The 14,176-nt window shown below is 42.9% G+C and overlaps 1 protein-coding gene across 5 annotated transcripts in view; it reads left to right on the top strand.

Moving 5' to 3' along the window:
• Window positions 1-14,176, top strand: part of NKD1 (NKD inhibitor of Wnt signaling pathway 1) — a 209,712-nt gene that overhangs the window by 167,862 nt on the left and 27,674 nt on the right. For 4 of the 5 annotated variants that reach the window (XM_085638632.1, XM_085638634.1, XM_085638633.1 and 1 more), the window contains one exon: window positions 4,845-4,940. The exons of the other annotated variant lie outside the window; for it this stretch is intronic. In XM_085638632.1, the coding sequence (XP_085494758.1) occupies window positions 4,845-4,940 (96 nt within the window). The remainder of the gene's footprint in view (window positions 1-4,844; window positions 4,941-14,176) is intronic. 5 annotated transcript variants of the gene reach the window in all.

Below are 14,176 nucleotides of genomic sequence, written 5' to 3' on the forward strand. Positions count from 1 at the left end.
CTCTCAGACTGGCTTTCCCACCTCCTCCATACCTTTATCTCACACTCTGGGCCCACCCCTCTTTTCCTGGCTCTGCCACCTTCGATGAATGCACCCTCTTCTCTGCAGACGCCAACATACCATAGCATCTAAAGGGCTTTGATTTGATTGAAATATTTCTAAAGCGTAGCTATCGCTCCGAAGGGAGCATCCTGGCGCTACTGAGAAGAAACCAGATTGATTGGGTAAGTGTGAGACTGGTCCTGCTATACCAGTGAGAAGCAGAATGCACCTGTGAGCCCGAATATCCAGGTTTTCAGTGATTTTCTGAATTGAGTCTCTGATTCTATCGCCCTTAGGTGTGCGGGCATGAGATTCCATGCTCTAGTTCTCAAGACTGCGATGGATTTTTCTCCTTTGAATTTATACCTAAAGGTGGGGGCCTAAGAAGGTTCGCTGTGGAAGATCTGAGGGTCCTAGCTGTAACATAATAGAGTGAACTTGGCTGCTGGGTTTTTAGGTCCAGTGCCTCAAGGCTCTGAAATTAATCACCAAGATCTTAAATAAAATTATTTTCTGAATGGGTAGCCAATGCAGTGTATGAAGAGCTGAAGTGGCCGATGAATAACAAGGCATTTTCCGCACTAGACGGGCCGCTGCATTCTGTACGATCTGTAGCCTTTTTACTACTTGTTTGTTGGTTCCTGCGAAAAGGCTATTGCAGTTACATATTCTACTTAATTTCTATCACATGTAGCATGCACAGTTAGCCTTTTGATGTACAATCCACGATTGTGTTCTAAAACCCTTGGCACTTATGAAAACAATTACTATTGTCTAAGATCATGCAGAGCAGAAAACCAGCATTTCCTGGTTGTAAATGGTGCCAAATCATAGTTCTTGTGAAACGAGGCTAAGAGAGGGTGGTTTGCCCTCAAGCATATCGTGTGTGCTTAGTAAAGAGAGAATGTAAAGACAGACAGGTTCCTGTCCCAAAGTCTCAAAAATTCCCTTTTTTAGTCAGAATGTAGGCACCATCTACTAACATGCCCATACACCATTGCCATGTTTTTGCACAATTGGTGGCATTTGGGCTCCTGAATTAAAGGGCATTTCCATCCTTCCTTGACATTTTTGTCATATAGGGAGTAGAATTAACTGACCTCAGCCTTTTTAAAAAAAAAATCAGTTAAGCTAATTTTTCATGCTGTGATGAGAGCTTTCATATGGCACAGACTCGAGGAGAACAATCGCTTCTTTCCTATCATTTCTTAATTTCTGACTTAAGAAGAAGTGGGCCCATAAAATAGCCTGATGTTCTGTCAAAATGCGTATGACTAGTCCTACTGCCTTATTTCTGTGAGAAGAAGGTTTGAGAGTATGAGTGGTGTATGTATCTTAAGAGTGCATTTATCATCAATGCGCTTCTAAAGGGTGGGACAGATCCACTAGTGCCAAGTCTGACATTTGGATAAGACTGCTGCTCTTTTTAATGTAAAGAGGGATGTGACCCCATTGAACTCTTTTTGCACACATTGTGTGGTAGAGGAAGTTTGCGGTATGTGGGAACTTCTATAGTCACCTATGAGTTGCTTCAGTAGAATATCAACCCGACTGTTAAAAGAACAGACCCCATTCAACGCCCAGCTGTGAAGCAGGATTTGTGTGAATCTAGCAGAGCTCACTGTGAACTTGTAGCTGAGTAGAGACTAGTTACTGTGAGTGTGGTATTAGGGCATAGTTAGAAGGAGGTTTGGAATTGAGCTTCGGTGCCCTGTGAATTAATTTTTGATGCCAAATTTAAGTGGGGTGGGCAAGGTCCTTTTTAGGTCTTGCCTACCAGACACCTTTAATCTGTCTATAGGCAAAAACCTACTGTAGACCATACCAAAATCTTAGAGTGGGCTTAAGTGCATACCAGTTGTTGGCTTTACTGTCACTCTCACTTGCTTGCTTCTTGCTCTTGTGTTTGTCCCTACCTTGCAATATAGGCTTATTAAAGTCCCTTTGATAGGCTAACTTGTGTCCTTCCACCGCTCACATTTAGGGAACTACTTTCCTCTTTTTTATAACATTCAATGAGAGCACTTGTGTTTTCTTACTCTCTCACTCGAGTACTGCTAACTCCCCTCCAATACCTGGCCTGAGCTGCTTTTCCTTCACCCGCCCATTACCCAGCCTCCATTTTTCCCTGCCCCTTGCAGTCCATGAAACACATTGATTTAATATTACTTTTTTAAGGGGGCAGCAGCTGTCATTTGCTGTCAGATCCAATAAGCACGTTTGCACATCTGCCCTCATAGTTACAGAAATAAAAAAAAGATAAGGGAATGGCACCGCATCATTCAGTAGGCACACACTTGTGTGGTGATGTAGGCACATGTATACCTGATAACACATGTGGATGTCTACACCTCAACACACCTTTTTATTCACTTGTTTTTGGCCAACTTTTAACAATGTCGTCTAAAAGCAATGGCTTAGCCAATAGGTAAACAAAGCAGCACCTATTGGCTTTAGCAATGCTTGTTGTAGAGATAGACTTGTGTATAGCAGGGACAGTGTCTTGGACATTATTCTTAAGAGTAAAGGCAGGGATTGCATTATTAAAGGAGGCATGGATTTGTAACCATAAAGGATATATGTGAATATGTCAAGTCATGTTAGAAGGAGTGAAGAGGATTAGAGGACAGGACCTAGGGGACAATGACTAGCTAGGCTCTAGCGATTGGTTGTGGTTAGGTTGTCTCTTATCCTGATGATTTTGTCAGCAAAGAATGAGGAGAAATCAAGTGAGGCATGAAGGTGACTGCCGTGGGTAAGCGATTTCTTTGACACTCCTGCAGGATCCTAGTACTGTGTGTAGTGATGATAGGAGGCATGATATTTCATAGCACTCCACATAGTATGTATTGTTCCTCACTTGCGTCTTCTATTCTGATGTGGTAGGTGTGCATTTAGTTTACATGATCACTTGCATTGATTGTCTAGCTCTATACTGTATTTTTATATTTGCAGGTTAAGACAATGGTGGATGGGTAGGTCCTGCAGAATGCCCCTACAGCTTTTAAAGGGTAATAGAAGGGAAAAAACATGTTGACCACACTCTTACACTAGGGTTAAAAAATAGTATTAACAACACACATTACAATCTGCATATATGGCTTTTGACATACAATCGTTTCAGGAGTATTTGTTGTAAAGAAAAAAACCATACCAGGACACAAGGAGTAAAATTTGTATGGCGAGGAAGTCACATTGAGGAGTTTTTTCCCAGGTGTAACTTGATTGTAGATGCAATATGTGAGGCAGGGAGCAATGTTTGCCTCGTGACAGTTTGGCTGTATTGTAGTTGTACAATGACATCTGACCATTGCACTGTAGTAATAAATGTGTGAACTTGGTGACTCGCGAATCATTTACTGGTTATGATCAATTATGTTTCATAGATTACTATTGAGGAAACATGTTAATTTAAAGAAAACAGCTAAATATAATTTTTAAAGAAAACAGCTAAATATAATTTTAAAAAGGCATTAATTCCCTGGAAAACGCGCATTTATGGACGTGTCTTTTCAGCTATAAATTAAACTCTAAAAACCACTGAAATTGGCCAGTAGATATTACCAGCTCCACTGGAAACATGAGCCACTTTCAAATTGCTTTTTCCAGTTTATATCAAGAATTATAACTCCTTTATTCAATATTACTGTTACCGCAAGAGCAAAGGTCACAGCCTTTTAATAGAGATCTTACTGTTCCTGGTAAATAAAACACACTACATCCGGATATTAGAACAGACGCTGCAAACAGGGGAGACCAATTTAGTATTTTTATTTTTTTCCATTACGCTGAAAAGTTTGAGAAAAATCACCACCAACACAGCCCCCCGCCCCTCCCCCATGGAAGCTGGAAGGCCCCTGCCAGTTGGTGGGTGCAAGTTAAAAGCGGAACTCCGCAGAAGTAAAGCCCGCATTTGTTCCATTTTAGTTCCTGGCATGCCATCAAGGTTAGAACTTGGTACACGGACCATGACTAACGCAGGGAAGGGTGCCATGTTATTAACTAAGCAGGGCACATCCTCATATAAACATCTCGTGCTAGGCAGTGTGGGACGGGAAACTATTAATATGTGGCGGGGGCCCAAGAACTGAGGAGGTTTCCTTGTTCGGCGACTTAGAGGTTTCTAGACGCGCTCCCGCCGGAGCCCTGGAGGACGGAAAATGCTTTTTTTTAAGGCACCGGATAAAAGAATGTGAAACGCGTGTGTCAAGAGAGACCGCCTAGATGTGAGGTGAATGCGATTTGGCTTTCAGAGCTGCTGGGAATGTTTGTGCAATCGGAGGCTGTGTTTCCACAGGAGTGCGGGGCACTTGGCATCTTTTAGCAGGGCTTGTTACAACTGAGCGAAGGTTTCCTTTGAACTCGGTAGGGGAGAAAGCGGGGAACTGTTTACTGCTGTAGGGAATTGGTTTCAAGTCGAGGGATCAACCAGGTATTTTGAGCTATCTGGAGCCAAATCTATTTGAAGCTGTTTATTTTCCCAGTGTACAGTGGCTTTAATTTGAATGGCCCTGTAACTTTCTTTTTGGGCTTGTTGTGACTGTCAGCCTCAGGGTGCCTGGGCCTTGAAAGGAAATCTGAGGGTACCATTCAGCTGACTGGGCTGATTGAGTGAGAGTCTGCTTTCTGTTTCTATCATTTAATGCCCGCGCCCTTTGTCCGTACACTCCATAGTGGGTGCTTGGTGGGGAAGGAATGTCCTTTCACAAGGCACATTCAGTTCTTAGGTGAACCCCAATGAATCTACGATTCTGAGGAAGAATATTTTTGTGGGTAACCGTTGCTCTTTGCCTGTCTCCTAGGAATTGGAATGTGATGTGTCTGTAGAGGAAGATAACAGGCAAGAGTGGACCTTCACACTGTATGACTTCGATAACAATGGAAGAGTTACCCGTGAGGTAAGCAAAGCGTAGCCTGCCATTAATTATTCTCCACAAAACTTTTGGATGCTTGTCATGTTGGTGTTTCCAAATTTTATAGTAGTTCAGTGTAACATATTTTACTCATCCCACTTTTATTACATTTAACATTGTGCCATCTGTATGGCCATTTAAACACCTTTGCCATGATCTCAGTACTTTGAATTTAGCCAGCCAGTAAAATAAAATATTCAGTTTTAATCCGGTTCTGGAAGCTTGATCATCTACTTATTTTAGGGTCATTGCTGACATATTTTACACCTATTGTCAACAAGACTTCCCATATGAACGTAGTTGCTGAACATCAATGTAGGTTCTATGTGAGGTATGCCTGTTGTTAACTTTTTGTGATTGAAAATGTACATAAGTACACCTTATATATTTGCCGTCGAAGACCTTTGATTAAGGAAAAACTAAACATAAGGTTGTGTGGTAACTAATGTGACACAGAAGAAAATCTACACTTTTGGTATTTTTCAAACTATTTGTAACAAATTACTTCTGTAGAATTTAATGTGACAACTTGGACCTTGAATCATAATTGATTCGGATAAATATACTGGACGTGTCACAGGACCAGATTTGTTAAATTTCGGAGTCTGCAAAAACTGCTTGAAAGGACCACAAGACTTATCAGCTCAATTCTGACAGCATCTTGAGAGAAGATGGTCTCCCATCCTCTCCATTTTAGCTTTGTTCCTGTTACTGTTTCGGCACAGACTAAGCATCACTTTCTGAACATGTTTCTGAACTGTTGCTGGGCATCTGTGAAGAGAAGCAGGAAGGGAGATGGCATACTTTAAAGCATAGACCTTACTCTTCCCTGCAACAGTGTATTTGCTATAGACAGTTGATCCATTGAGATCACAGTAAAACATCACTGAGAATATATTATAGGGGCCATACAGGGTCGGAGGACAGGTGGCTCAAGTAATTGGGTTATCTGTGTTAAAATAAGGTAATTTCCATACTGTTCGACAAGCTCCTGGTCCTTTGACAGGTGAGTAAGAGATGTGTGTTCTGGGACTATTCAAACCATAGAAAACTGTTTTGTGTCCTCAGTACCCCAGAAGGAGCTTTCTCCAGCAGTCTTTATAAAGCTGTGGCCACCCTCAGCTTCTCCGCACAATAGCTGTGCTGCTGATAGCAGACCTGGAGATTTGGTTGCTCAGCTAACTTACGCTAGCTGGGGAATAAGGTCATAATGTTTTGTCAGCCATGTTTCCGCCCTATGACAAGAACATAGTTCAGACTCCAGCTTGTCCAATGTACGCTAGAGAACTGAGTACTGGAGCTCCCATTGAAGTGATGTTGACAGTGCATATGAAAGTATGCATCTGGCAAGAATTATATTTAGAAGTGGAAAAAGCCCACTATAGACTATTTTTGCAACATTTTCTTGTACATCTACCATGGAACTGCAGAGGCAGTCAGTTCTAATGTGTTGTGTACTGGGAAGGATTTAGTTAGAACCTTATATCTGGGGTTTGACACCCTAATATACAAAATATTTAATTCTTCCCTTCCAACTGAAACAGATATGGACCAAACATTGCTGTATTTTTTATATACCACTTTTATTCAAAGAGCTTAACCTGGAGTCCACCTGCCGAACAAAACTCAATGGTCACCCAAAAAGAATAATTACATTTTACCTCAGCTCATAACATGTTGGAGAAATGCGAGAGAGCTGAACTGAAATATTCTTTCAAATGTGTGTTTATGAAGGAGTAAATAGCATGACATGAAAGAATAGGTACGGATAGTACATTCCATATTGGTAGAGGACATAGAGGTCTAAACCAGAGATAATGTGAAGGTGCCTAAGTAAAACGAGGAGCAGTCAGTGCAAGGTGAAAAGCATGACACAATGAGATAAAAAGCTAATGGATCTAAAGAGAATGAATGAGATCAAGTTGATAATAGTAAAACAGATTCAAAGACAAGTGTAATATATTATGAAACACCAACAGACAAAGCAGAGAACTGTAATCTAAAATGTGAGTATAGTTCATTATAAGAAATTAATAGAAGACAAAGCAAGACGCACATGCTCAAGTAATATGAATGGCTGTTTGTCAATGTCATTTGCTAATTCACCTAAAAGGTGGACTATAACGTTGGGTACAGGTTTATAAATCAAAGCACATTGCATAGGTATGAAAAAGAGAGCTGACTGTTTTATTGAGGGAACCACAGTACACATTATCCCTCTATTTGCAAGCGTAGGCAAGCAACATCAATCTCGTTAGACAGATTATAGCTCATAAATTAACAATGGCACAGCAATGAGGAAATAGCATTGATCTATATCTACCTGTTAAAAATGCCTTAAATGGACTAGAAAAAAACTTTATGTGTGTGGAGAAACCACAGGAATGCATTTTGTGGTACATACTGATGTTTTCCAGTTCTACTTACTCCAGGAGACATACTGTTGGTTACTCAGAATAACAGCAGAGGACTTTCTGGAACATTCCGACAACTTTACTTGGCTAAGCAATTCCAACACTTCACTCCAGGAAGTTTACATTGCCCAGTATGGATGTTAGAGACAGGATTCCTTCACACAGTCTACTCCACCTATTGTGCAGCAAGGCATAGGAGTTTGGCTCACTGAACCTCTCTGGTGGTCACAACATGTGAAGCCAGGACACTTTTTGAGACATAGTGTAGTATTCTTCACTCTGTAGACGTGATTGCAGCAGCATATACAAGTAGTGTCTTAATGTAATCAGATTGACTAACACTCTTGGAAGAGGCCGTCCAAAGGAGAACTGCGCCTGAATGAAACTGAAACACCTGAGCTTGAGAGTCATAGACCTTTCTTCATTTTTAGGGTGGAGCCTGCATGACATGCACTAGCACAGTCAAACCTTTACTCTCCAGTATACCAAACACTTTCTGCAACCTCTCATCATGTCTTGCTCTATTTTCCCCAAAGACTAAAATGTTATCCTGGAAATACAGTACTCCTCACTCCTTCCCAAACAAATTGTGCATGAGCCATTCAAAAACCGCCACTGCCGCAAGGCCAAATGGCATACGGTTAAACCGAAAGCACCCAAATGGCATGATGAATGCTGTTATCTGCCTGGATCTTGGTGTCAGAGAAACCTGATGATCTGCGCTGGAGAGATTATTAGTTAAAAACCATGTGGCCCCATTCAGACTTCACACCATCTCTCTGATCTTAGGTAAAGGAAATTGATTTATAAAAATGTTATTGTTCATATGTCGTAAATCGATACATAGACGGATTTGCCAGTACTGTGGCATGCTATAACCGCTGGAGAAATCCAGACTGAGCACTCAACAGGTTCAATAATGTCAATTTCCTTCAATTTTTCCAAATCTTTCGATGCCTCTTCATGTACCATCATAGGCACCATTCTCATTTTGTGAACTTTTGGAAAAAAAATTGCCATCTCAATCCCTACTGAGCTTCCATCGTCCACTACCAATACTTTCTCCACACTGTTCAGGCCCACAACAAAATGTAGTTTGCCTTGATCCTGCCATTCCAAGACAGATGGGCATCTTTCCGCCACATATAATTCAACCCTTAATTGTTTGCCTTTAAAGAAAAAGGATAACTATCTGAAAACTAAAATGTCAATTCTTTCTCGGGTACAATTTTCAGGATTGACATCTGGTGGAGAAGGATGCATGTCAATTCTTTCTACAAATTTGTTCCTCCAAATCTCCTTACTGACTATAGTAAAAGGTGATCCTGAATCTGCATTGATTTTTGCTCAAACACCATCTAGAGATATATTGCATTCAGGTTTACCTTTAGTGCTCCTCTCTTCCATATTCAGAACAAATTTTCCTCGCAAAATCATTACATTGTCCAGCTTTAGAGACTCCTCGTCTCCTTCACTATCACACAAGCTTCTCCCTTCATAAATATATTTCACTTTGTATTTCTTCTTCTTGCACACCTTAGCATAATAGCCAATACTGTCACAGCTACTGCACTTCTGCTTAAGAGTAGAACATGTTTTGCTGACAGCACTTCCTCTCGTTGCTTTCACGTTTATCTTTATTATCACTCTTTTTTTCATACTCCACTTTGTGAGGCATTACTTCACAGACACAATTCTGTTCCTTGTCGGATTGCTTCAATTCCGAGGCACAACTCCCTGATGTTTCTGTTTTATGCTCCATGGTCAACACCTTCTCCAGTGGAGAATCTCCATTAACCCATAGTCATTCTTGTATTGCCAGATTTTTGGCATGCATGACTAACTGATCTCTAATTAGATCATCATGAATGACACCAAATTTACAGTCAATGGCCAATTTTTTTTAGCTCCGCTACATAGTCGTCACCTGACTTGCCTTTACCCTGCTTACATTAGAAAAATGTAAATCTGGTCATTCCTATGCACACCTTGGGTGCAAAATATTTGTCCAAATCCTGTAACGCAGCAATAAACACATTAACGTACCCATCAACTGAAGCTTTCAGCATGAGACTATATGTTTTCAGGCCTACAGGTCCCAAATAATGCAAGAGAGTTAATCTTTTTCCGTTCCGCTGACATTTTCTTTGACTCATTAATTGCAGCAATGTAATTCTCAAAATATTTCTTCCATTCCACCCACTTTATGGAAGGTTCAGATCCTGACAACCAAAATGCATTAGGTGGGCTAATTGAAAAAATCTGCAGTTCCATATTTTAGTTCCACAAGGAATAGAAAACCTTTTAAGAAACGCAGCTGCATAAAGTTCTGCCCCCGGACAGATAAAGCACAAGATGATGCTGTGTTGATTACGCAAATGTACTTGTGCCAAAACAGCCCATAAAAGAATATCACGGCAAAAACCCTCACCTGTTTCCAGGATAATAATGATAGTCCAGTAAACACACTCAACTAATGCCTAAATAAAGTGCACTTGATCAAATGTGCAAGATGATGCTGCACACATAGTCCTTACTGCACTCCCTGTGCAGTTTTCAATGCTTTCCTGCCGACTCTGTAAATTTCCACACAGGAAAATAGTAAAAATGGCCACTCAGGATCATGCAGTATGACCCGACGCACTGCGTGTGTCTCAACTAGTGCCAGCGCAGAACTACTCCAATGCAATCCACCCCACACCAATCCAATTCACCCCAATTCAGCCAAATCCTATCTACCTCACTCCAGTCCACCCCACACCCAATCCAATCCACCTCAAGCCAATTCACCCCACCCCACTCCAATCCACCCCAACCCAATCCAATTCACCTCACCCCAATCCAGTTCACCCCACCCAAATCCAATCCACCTAATCCACCCCAGTCACTCCAATCCACCTCACTCCAATTCTATCCACCCCACTCCAATTCAATCCACCCCATTGCAATCCAATTTACTCTACTCCAATCCACCCCACCCCACACCAATCCAATCCACCCAACTCCTTTCCACCTCACTCCATTCCACCTCACCCCACTCTAGCCCACCCCACTCCAATCCAATCCACTCCTTTCCACAATCCATTCCAACCAACTCCACTTTATGTCATCCTACGCCACTCCACTTTATGCCACTGCACTCAAAGCCACTCCACTCTATGACACTGCACTTCACAGCACTCTATGCCACGCTCTGCCACTGAACCACTGAGCTCTACTCAACTCTATGACACTCTACTCTCCCTAATGCACTCTACAAAACTCTTCTCCAACAAATCCAGTCTATGATACTCTACTCCACCAACTCCATTCTGGGCTACTGCACACCACTAACATTTAGCCATGCTGAACAGCAGCAACACTCTTGTACAACATGGCAAAACACATTGCCAAAGCCAATAGTTCTTGTATAGGCGAAAGCTACTGGTTTTGCCAATGCTTGTTTTAGTTTGTTAATATTATTTTTATCATTAAAACATTTTTTGCAGAGTATAGCAAAAGCACAAATGTGTTAACTTTCTTATCGTTATATTGTCTAACAATTTTCTGAACAATCGACATGATAGTAGGGGTGGGCGGAGAATTCTGCTCCGCCGGCGGAATTTGCGGAGTTCTGTCCACTCCTCGCTTCGTGTGGAGTTCTGCAAAACTGCATGAAATGAAGCAAAGCAGAGTGTTTTCTCTTGCGTGGCTCACCAATGTTAAGTTGGCGAGCATGAGCAAAATAAATTGCACGTTAGACCTCCTCCTGGCGAGATTTTTCAATACAGGCGGTCGCAAATGCTCGTGTTCAGAAATCTGCTGCTTGCATCAAGGAGGCTGCCATTCGAGTAAAATACCTACTCGAGCGACAGAAAGAAGCTGCACCCTCTGGTGTGATGCATAGTGCCGTTTGCAGTGATTTTACAGTGTGGGACAAACTCCTGGCACTAAAAATCATTGCAAGCAGCACAGCTTACCACACTCTGCCGCTCGCAGAACTCCACGGAGCACAGCAGAATTCCGAGAACTCTGTCCAGGTCTACATAATAGAAAGTCATACAAAGTCAAAACATTATATACAGTCTTCTGTGTATACAGCTTTCCCCTGAATTAGACATGGACAAACAAACAAAGCCCATCAAAATACAGAAATAAACATTGTTGTAGTTCGGTGTTTAACTGGTTCAATTCTATAATCGGACATGAATGTGCAAATCAAAAACAAAAATCTGTTACATGTATAATTGGGAAGGCAGCTTTAGAAGCTAAAGATCGTCTTGAGTTTCATTATAAATAATGTAGTAGATTACCTATAGTCAATGAAAAGTAGTTTGATCTTCAAATGATTCATTTGTGGAATCCATCAAATTTCTCATCTCCCCTGGTAATTTTATAGGTACTGCAAATCGAAAAAGGAATGTACCCCATCAATAAGAAAATAGTCTGTTGTGGCATTCTAAAGCAATTTAACATTTGTACAAACTACCAGTATTCCAAAAGGATTTAGGCCATCTAACCTTCTTCCAGGCAGGGAAACTCACTCATACAACTTCTTTCACTGGCATAGCAAAGCTTGCGGGTTAAATTAGAACATTTAATTATTGGTCGTACCCTCCCTTCTGGACACTAGGTCCAATCCTGCTCTCTATTTTAATCTCAGGCTCTACCTTTCCAATCACAAGGCCAAAGGTCGAAGAATACCCCTTGCACGTGGACAAAGCTTTTTCACAGAATTGTGGCAAATCTGTAATTACAGAGGGACAGGGTGATGCATGTCTAAATGCTTTTAAACAGTGAGTGATCTCTTCTCCATTTGCACATCTTGAGGGGAGTGGAGCTGTGATTCCTAAAACGAGAAAGGACACATTTTGTCATAGTGCATTTGTAGTCCTGGTTGTTTATAATTCAGGTAATATGACTTTCATTGAGCAGGATCAGATGGGGGGGCTGAGCTTGGTGCCGACCGAGACAGCGGCACCCTGCTAGTGGTCCCACCTGGTGCCGCACCCTGTGGTCCACTGTACAGTTCATTTGGGGGCCTTCTGGCTCTCAACCTGGGGCGGGGCGAAAGTGTGACCTACTTAGGACTCACCTGGGGAGCTAAGGAGCCACTGGAGCTTCCACCAAGCCCCAACCGGCAGCGTCGCTGCAGTGGGCGTGCCTCCTGGACCTTACCGGTGCTCTGGACGATTGCAGCAGCTTCATGGACCTACCTCAGTTCCTGACTGCCACAGTGGCTGCCTCTTTTACCACTGTTGACCACAAGACTCCTTCACACCCAACCCCTTCCAGATGCCCCAATCTTGTTCCCTGCAGTCCTGCTACTCCCTGGCTGCCATCTGCTGACATGACAGTACGTCTGATCGTAGGCCCTGTCCAACTGCCCACATACCTTCTGACCTGCGCCTCTGGTGGAAACTGCTGGGAGCACCTTCAACTTCATCAGAGGCTGCCTGCTCTCTCCTGTAATTGTGCCTGGTGTGCCTGTGGCATTCTTGTGATAATCACCACCTCCTAGGCTCCCCTTGTCTCATACGCTGATCCTGGCTCTTGTTTCCCTCAAGTGACGCCTGCAAAGCTTCTTCTTTGCTCAGTGACTATGAGACCTCATCAGACATTTGGCTCTGGCAGGCTCCTACTGTGCCCTTAGTTGAGACCTGGCTGGCAACCCCTACACCTGAGATTCCTGAGGTGAAGGGAGGTGAGGGCTTGAGCTCCACTCTGCTGTGCATGCCAGCCATACCACGATACCTGCATACCCCATGTCAAGGATGGGTCCTTGTAGCCTATAGTTACTTTCTCCTGCACTAAGCCTTATTCCACAGTACTGCTTTAGAGGCCCGATGGGATTCAGATTTCCTGTACCAGGCCCTCCAACTAGAGTGTTGTGCATACTATGGCACTTCACGGATGAACCAACCCCAAAAGGGGGTGCCCCACATAGAGTTGTGCTGGTGACCAACGACAAACATGCAGAGCACTTGGCTTCCACTTTTGGTCCTGATCCTCTGCTCCCAGATCTTCCTGTAGGGGTGCTTGCCCACCACCAGCAACCCAACTCCCAACCTCTGTCAGGTGGATCATTTAGATGCTTCAGCCACTTCTCCATGCTGCCACCTAAACCTGTGGCATGCCAATTGCTTTTCTCAGAGGCAGTAGCACACACTAAGTCCCAGGCCACCTGTGCTTCATCATCAGAGCAGCACTCCCTCTCCTCAAGGAGTATGGATGCTTGTATGAAGGAGAATTCTGCCATTGGGTCCGTCCTCTCCACCATGAATGATAAAATAACTGACCTCACTGTGAAGGTGAAGTCCCTTTGGACTGAGGTGACTGCCTTTCACACTCATTTGGACACCTTGGATGCTCGAGTGGACCAATTGGACTCTCAGTACAACACCTTACTGGATTGGGGAACGGACATTGATTTTCTCCTCAACAAAGTTACAGACTTGGAATGCAGGTCCTGAAGGGACAATATCCATACTTTTCGGGTCCAGCAAGGGGCAAAGGGGGACCACATGCTGGTCTTCCTGAAAGATTTCATACCCAAGATGCTTGATGTCCGCTTCTCTGAACCCATGGAGTTTCAGAGGGCACATAGGGACTTCTCCCATGCTACAATGAAGGATAACCCCTGAATATTGCTTGCATCCTGCGCCACCAGAATGCCTGAGTTGTCCTTCTTGTGGCGAAGCAAGCACCAACTCTGCTGGTCTATGAGGGCAACAGCATCACCTTTGCTGCAGATTACTCGCATGCTACCAACAACAAACGCAAGAAATTCTTGGTGCTGCAACCCCGGCTTCATTGCTGGGACTTCAA

This window comes from Triturus cristatus, chromosome 12 (genome assembly GCF_964204655.1).
Source record: "Triturus cristatus chromosome 12, aTriCri1.1, whole genome shotgun sequence".
NCBI classification, from domain to species: domain Eukaryota; kingdom Metazoa; phylum Chordata; class Amphibia; order Caudata; family Salamandridae; genus Triturus; species Triturus cristatus.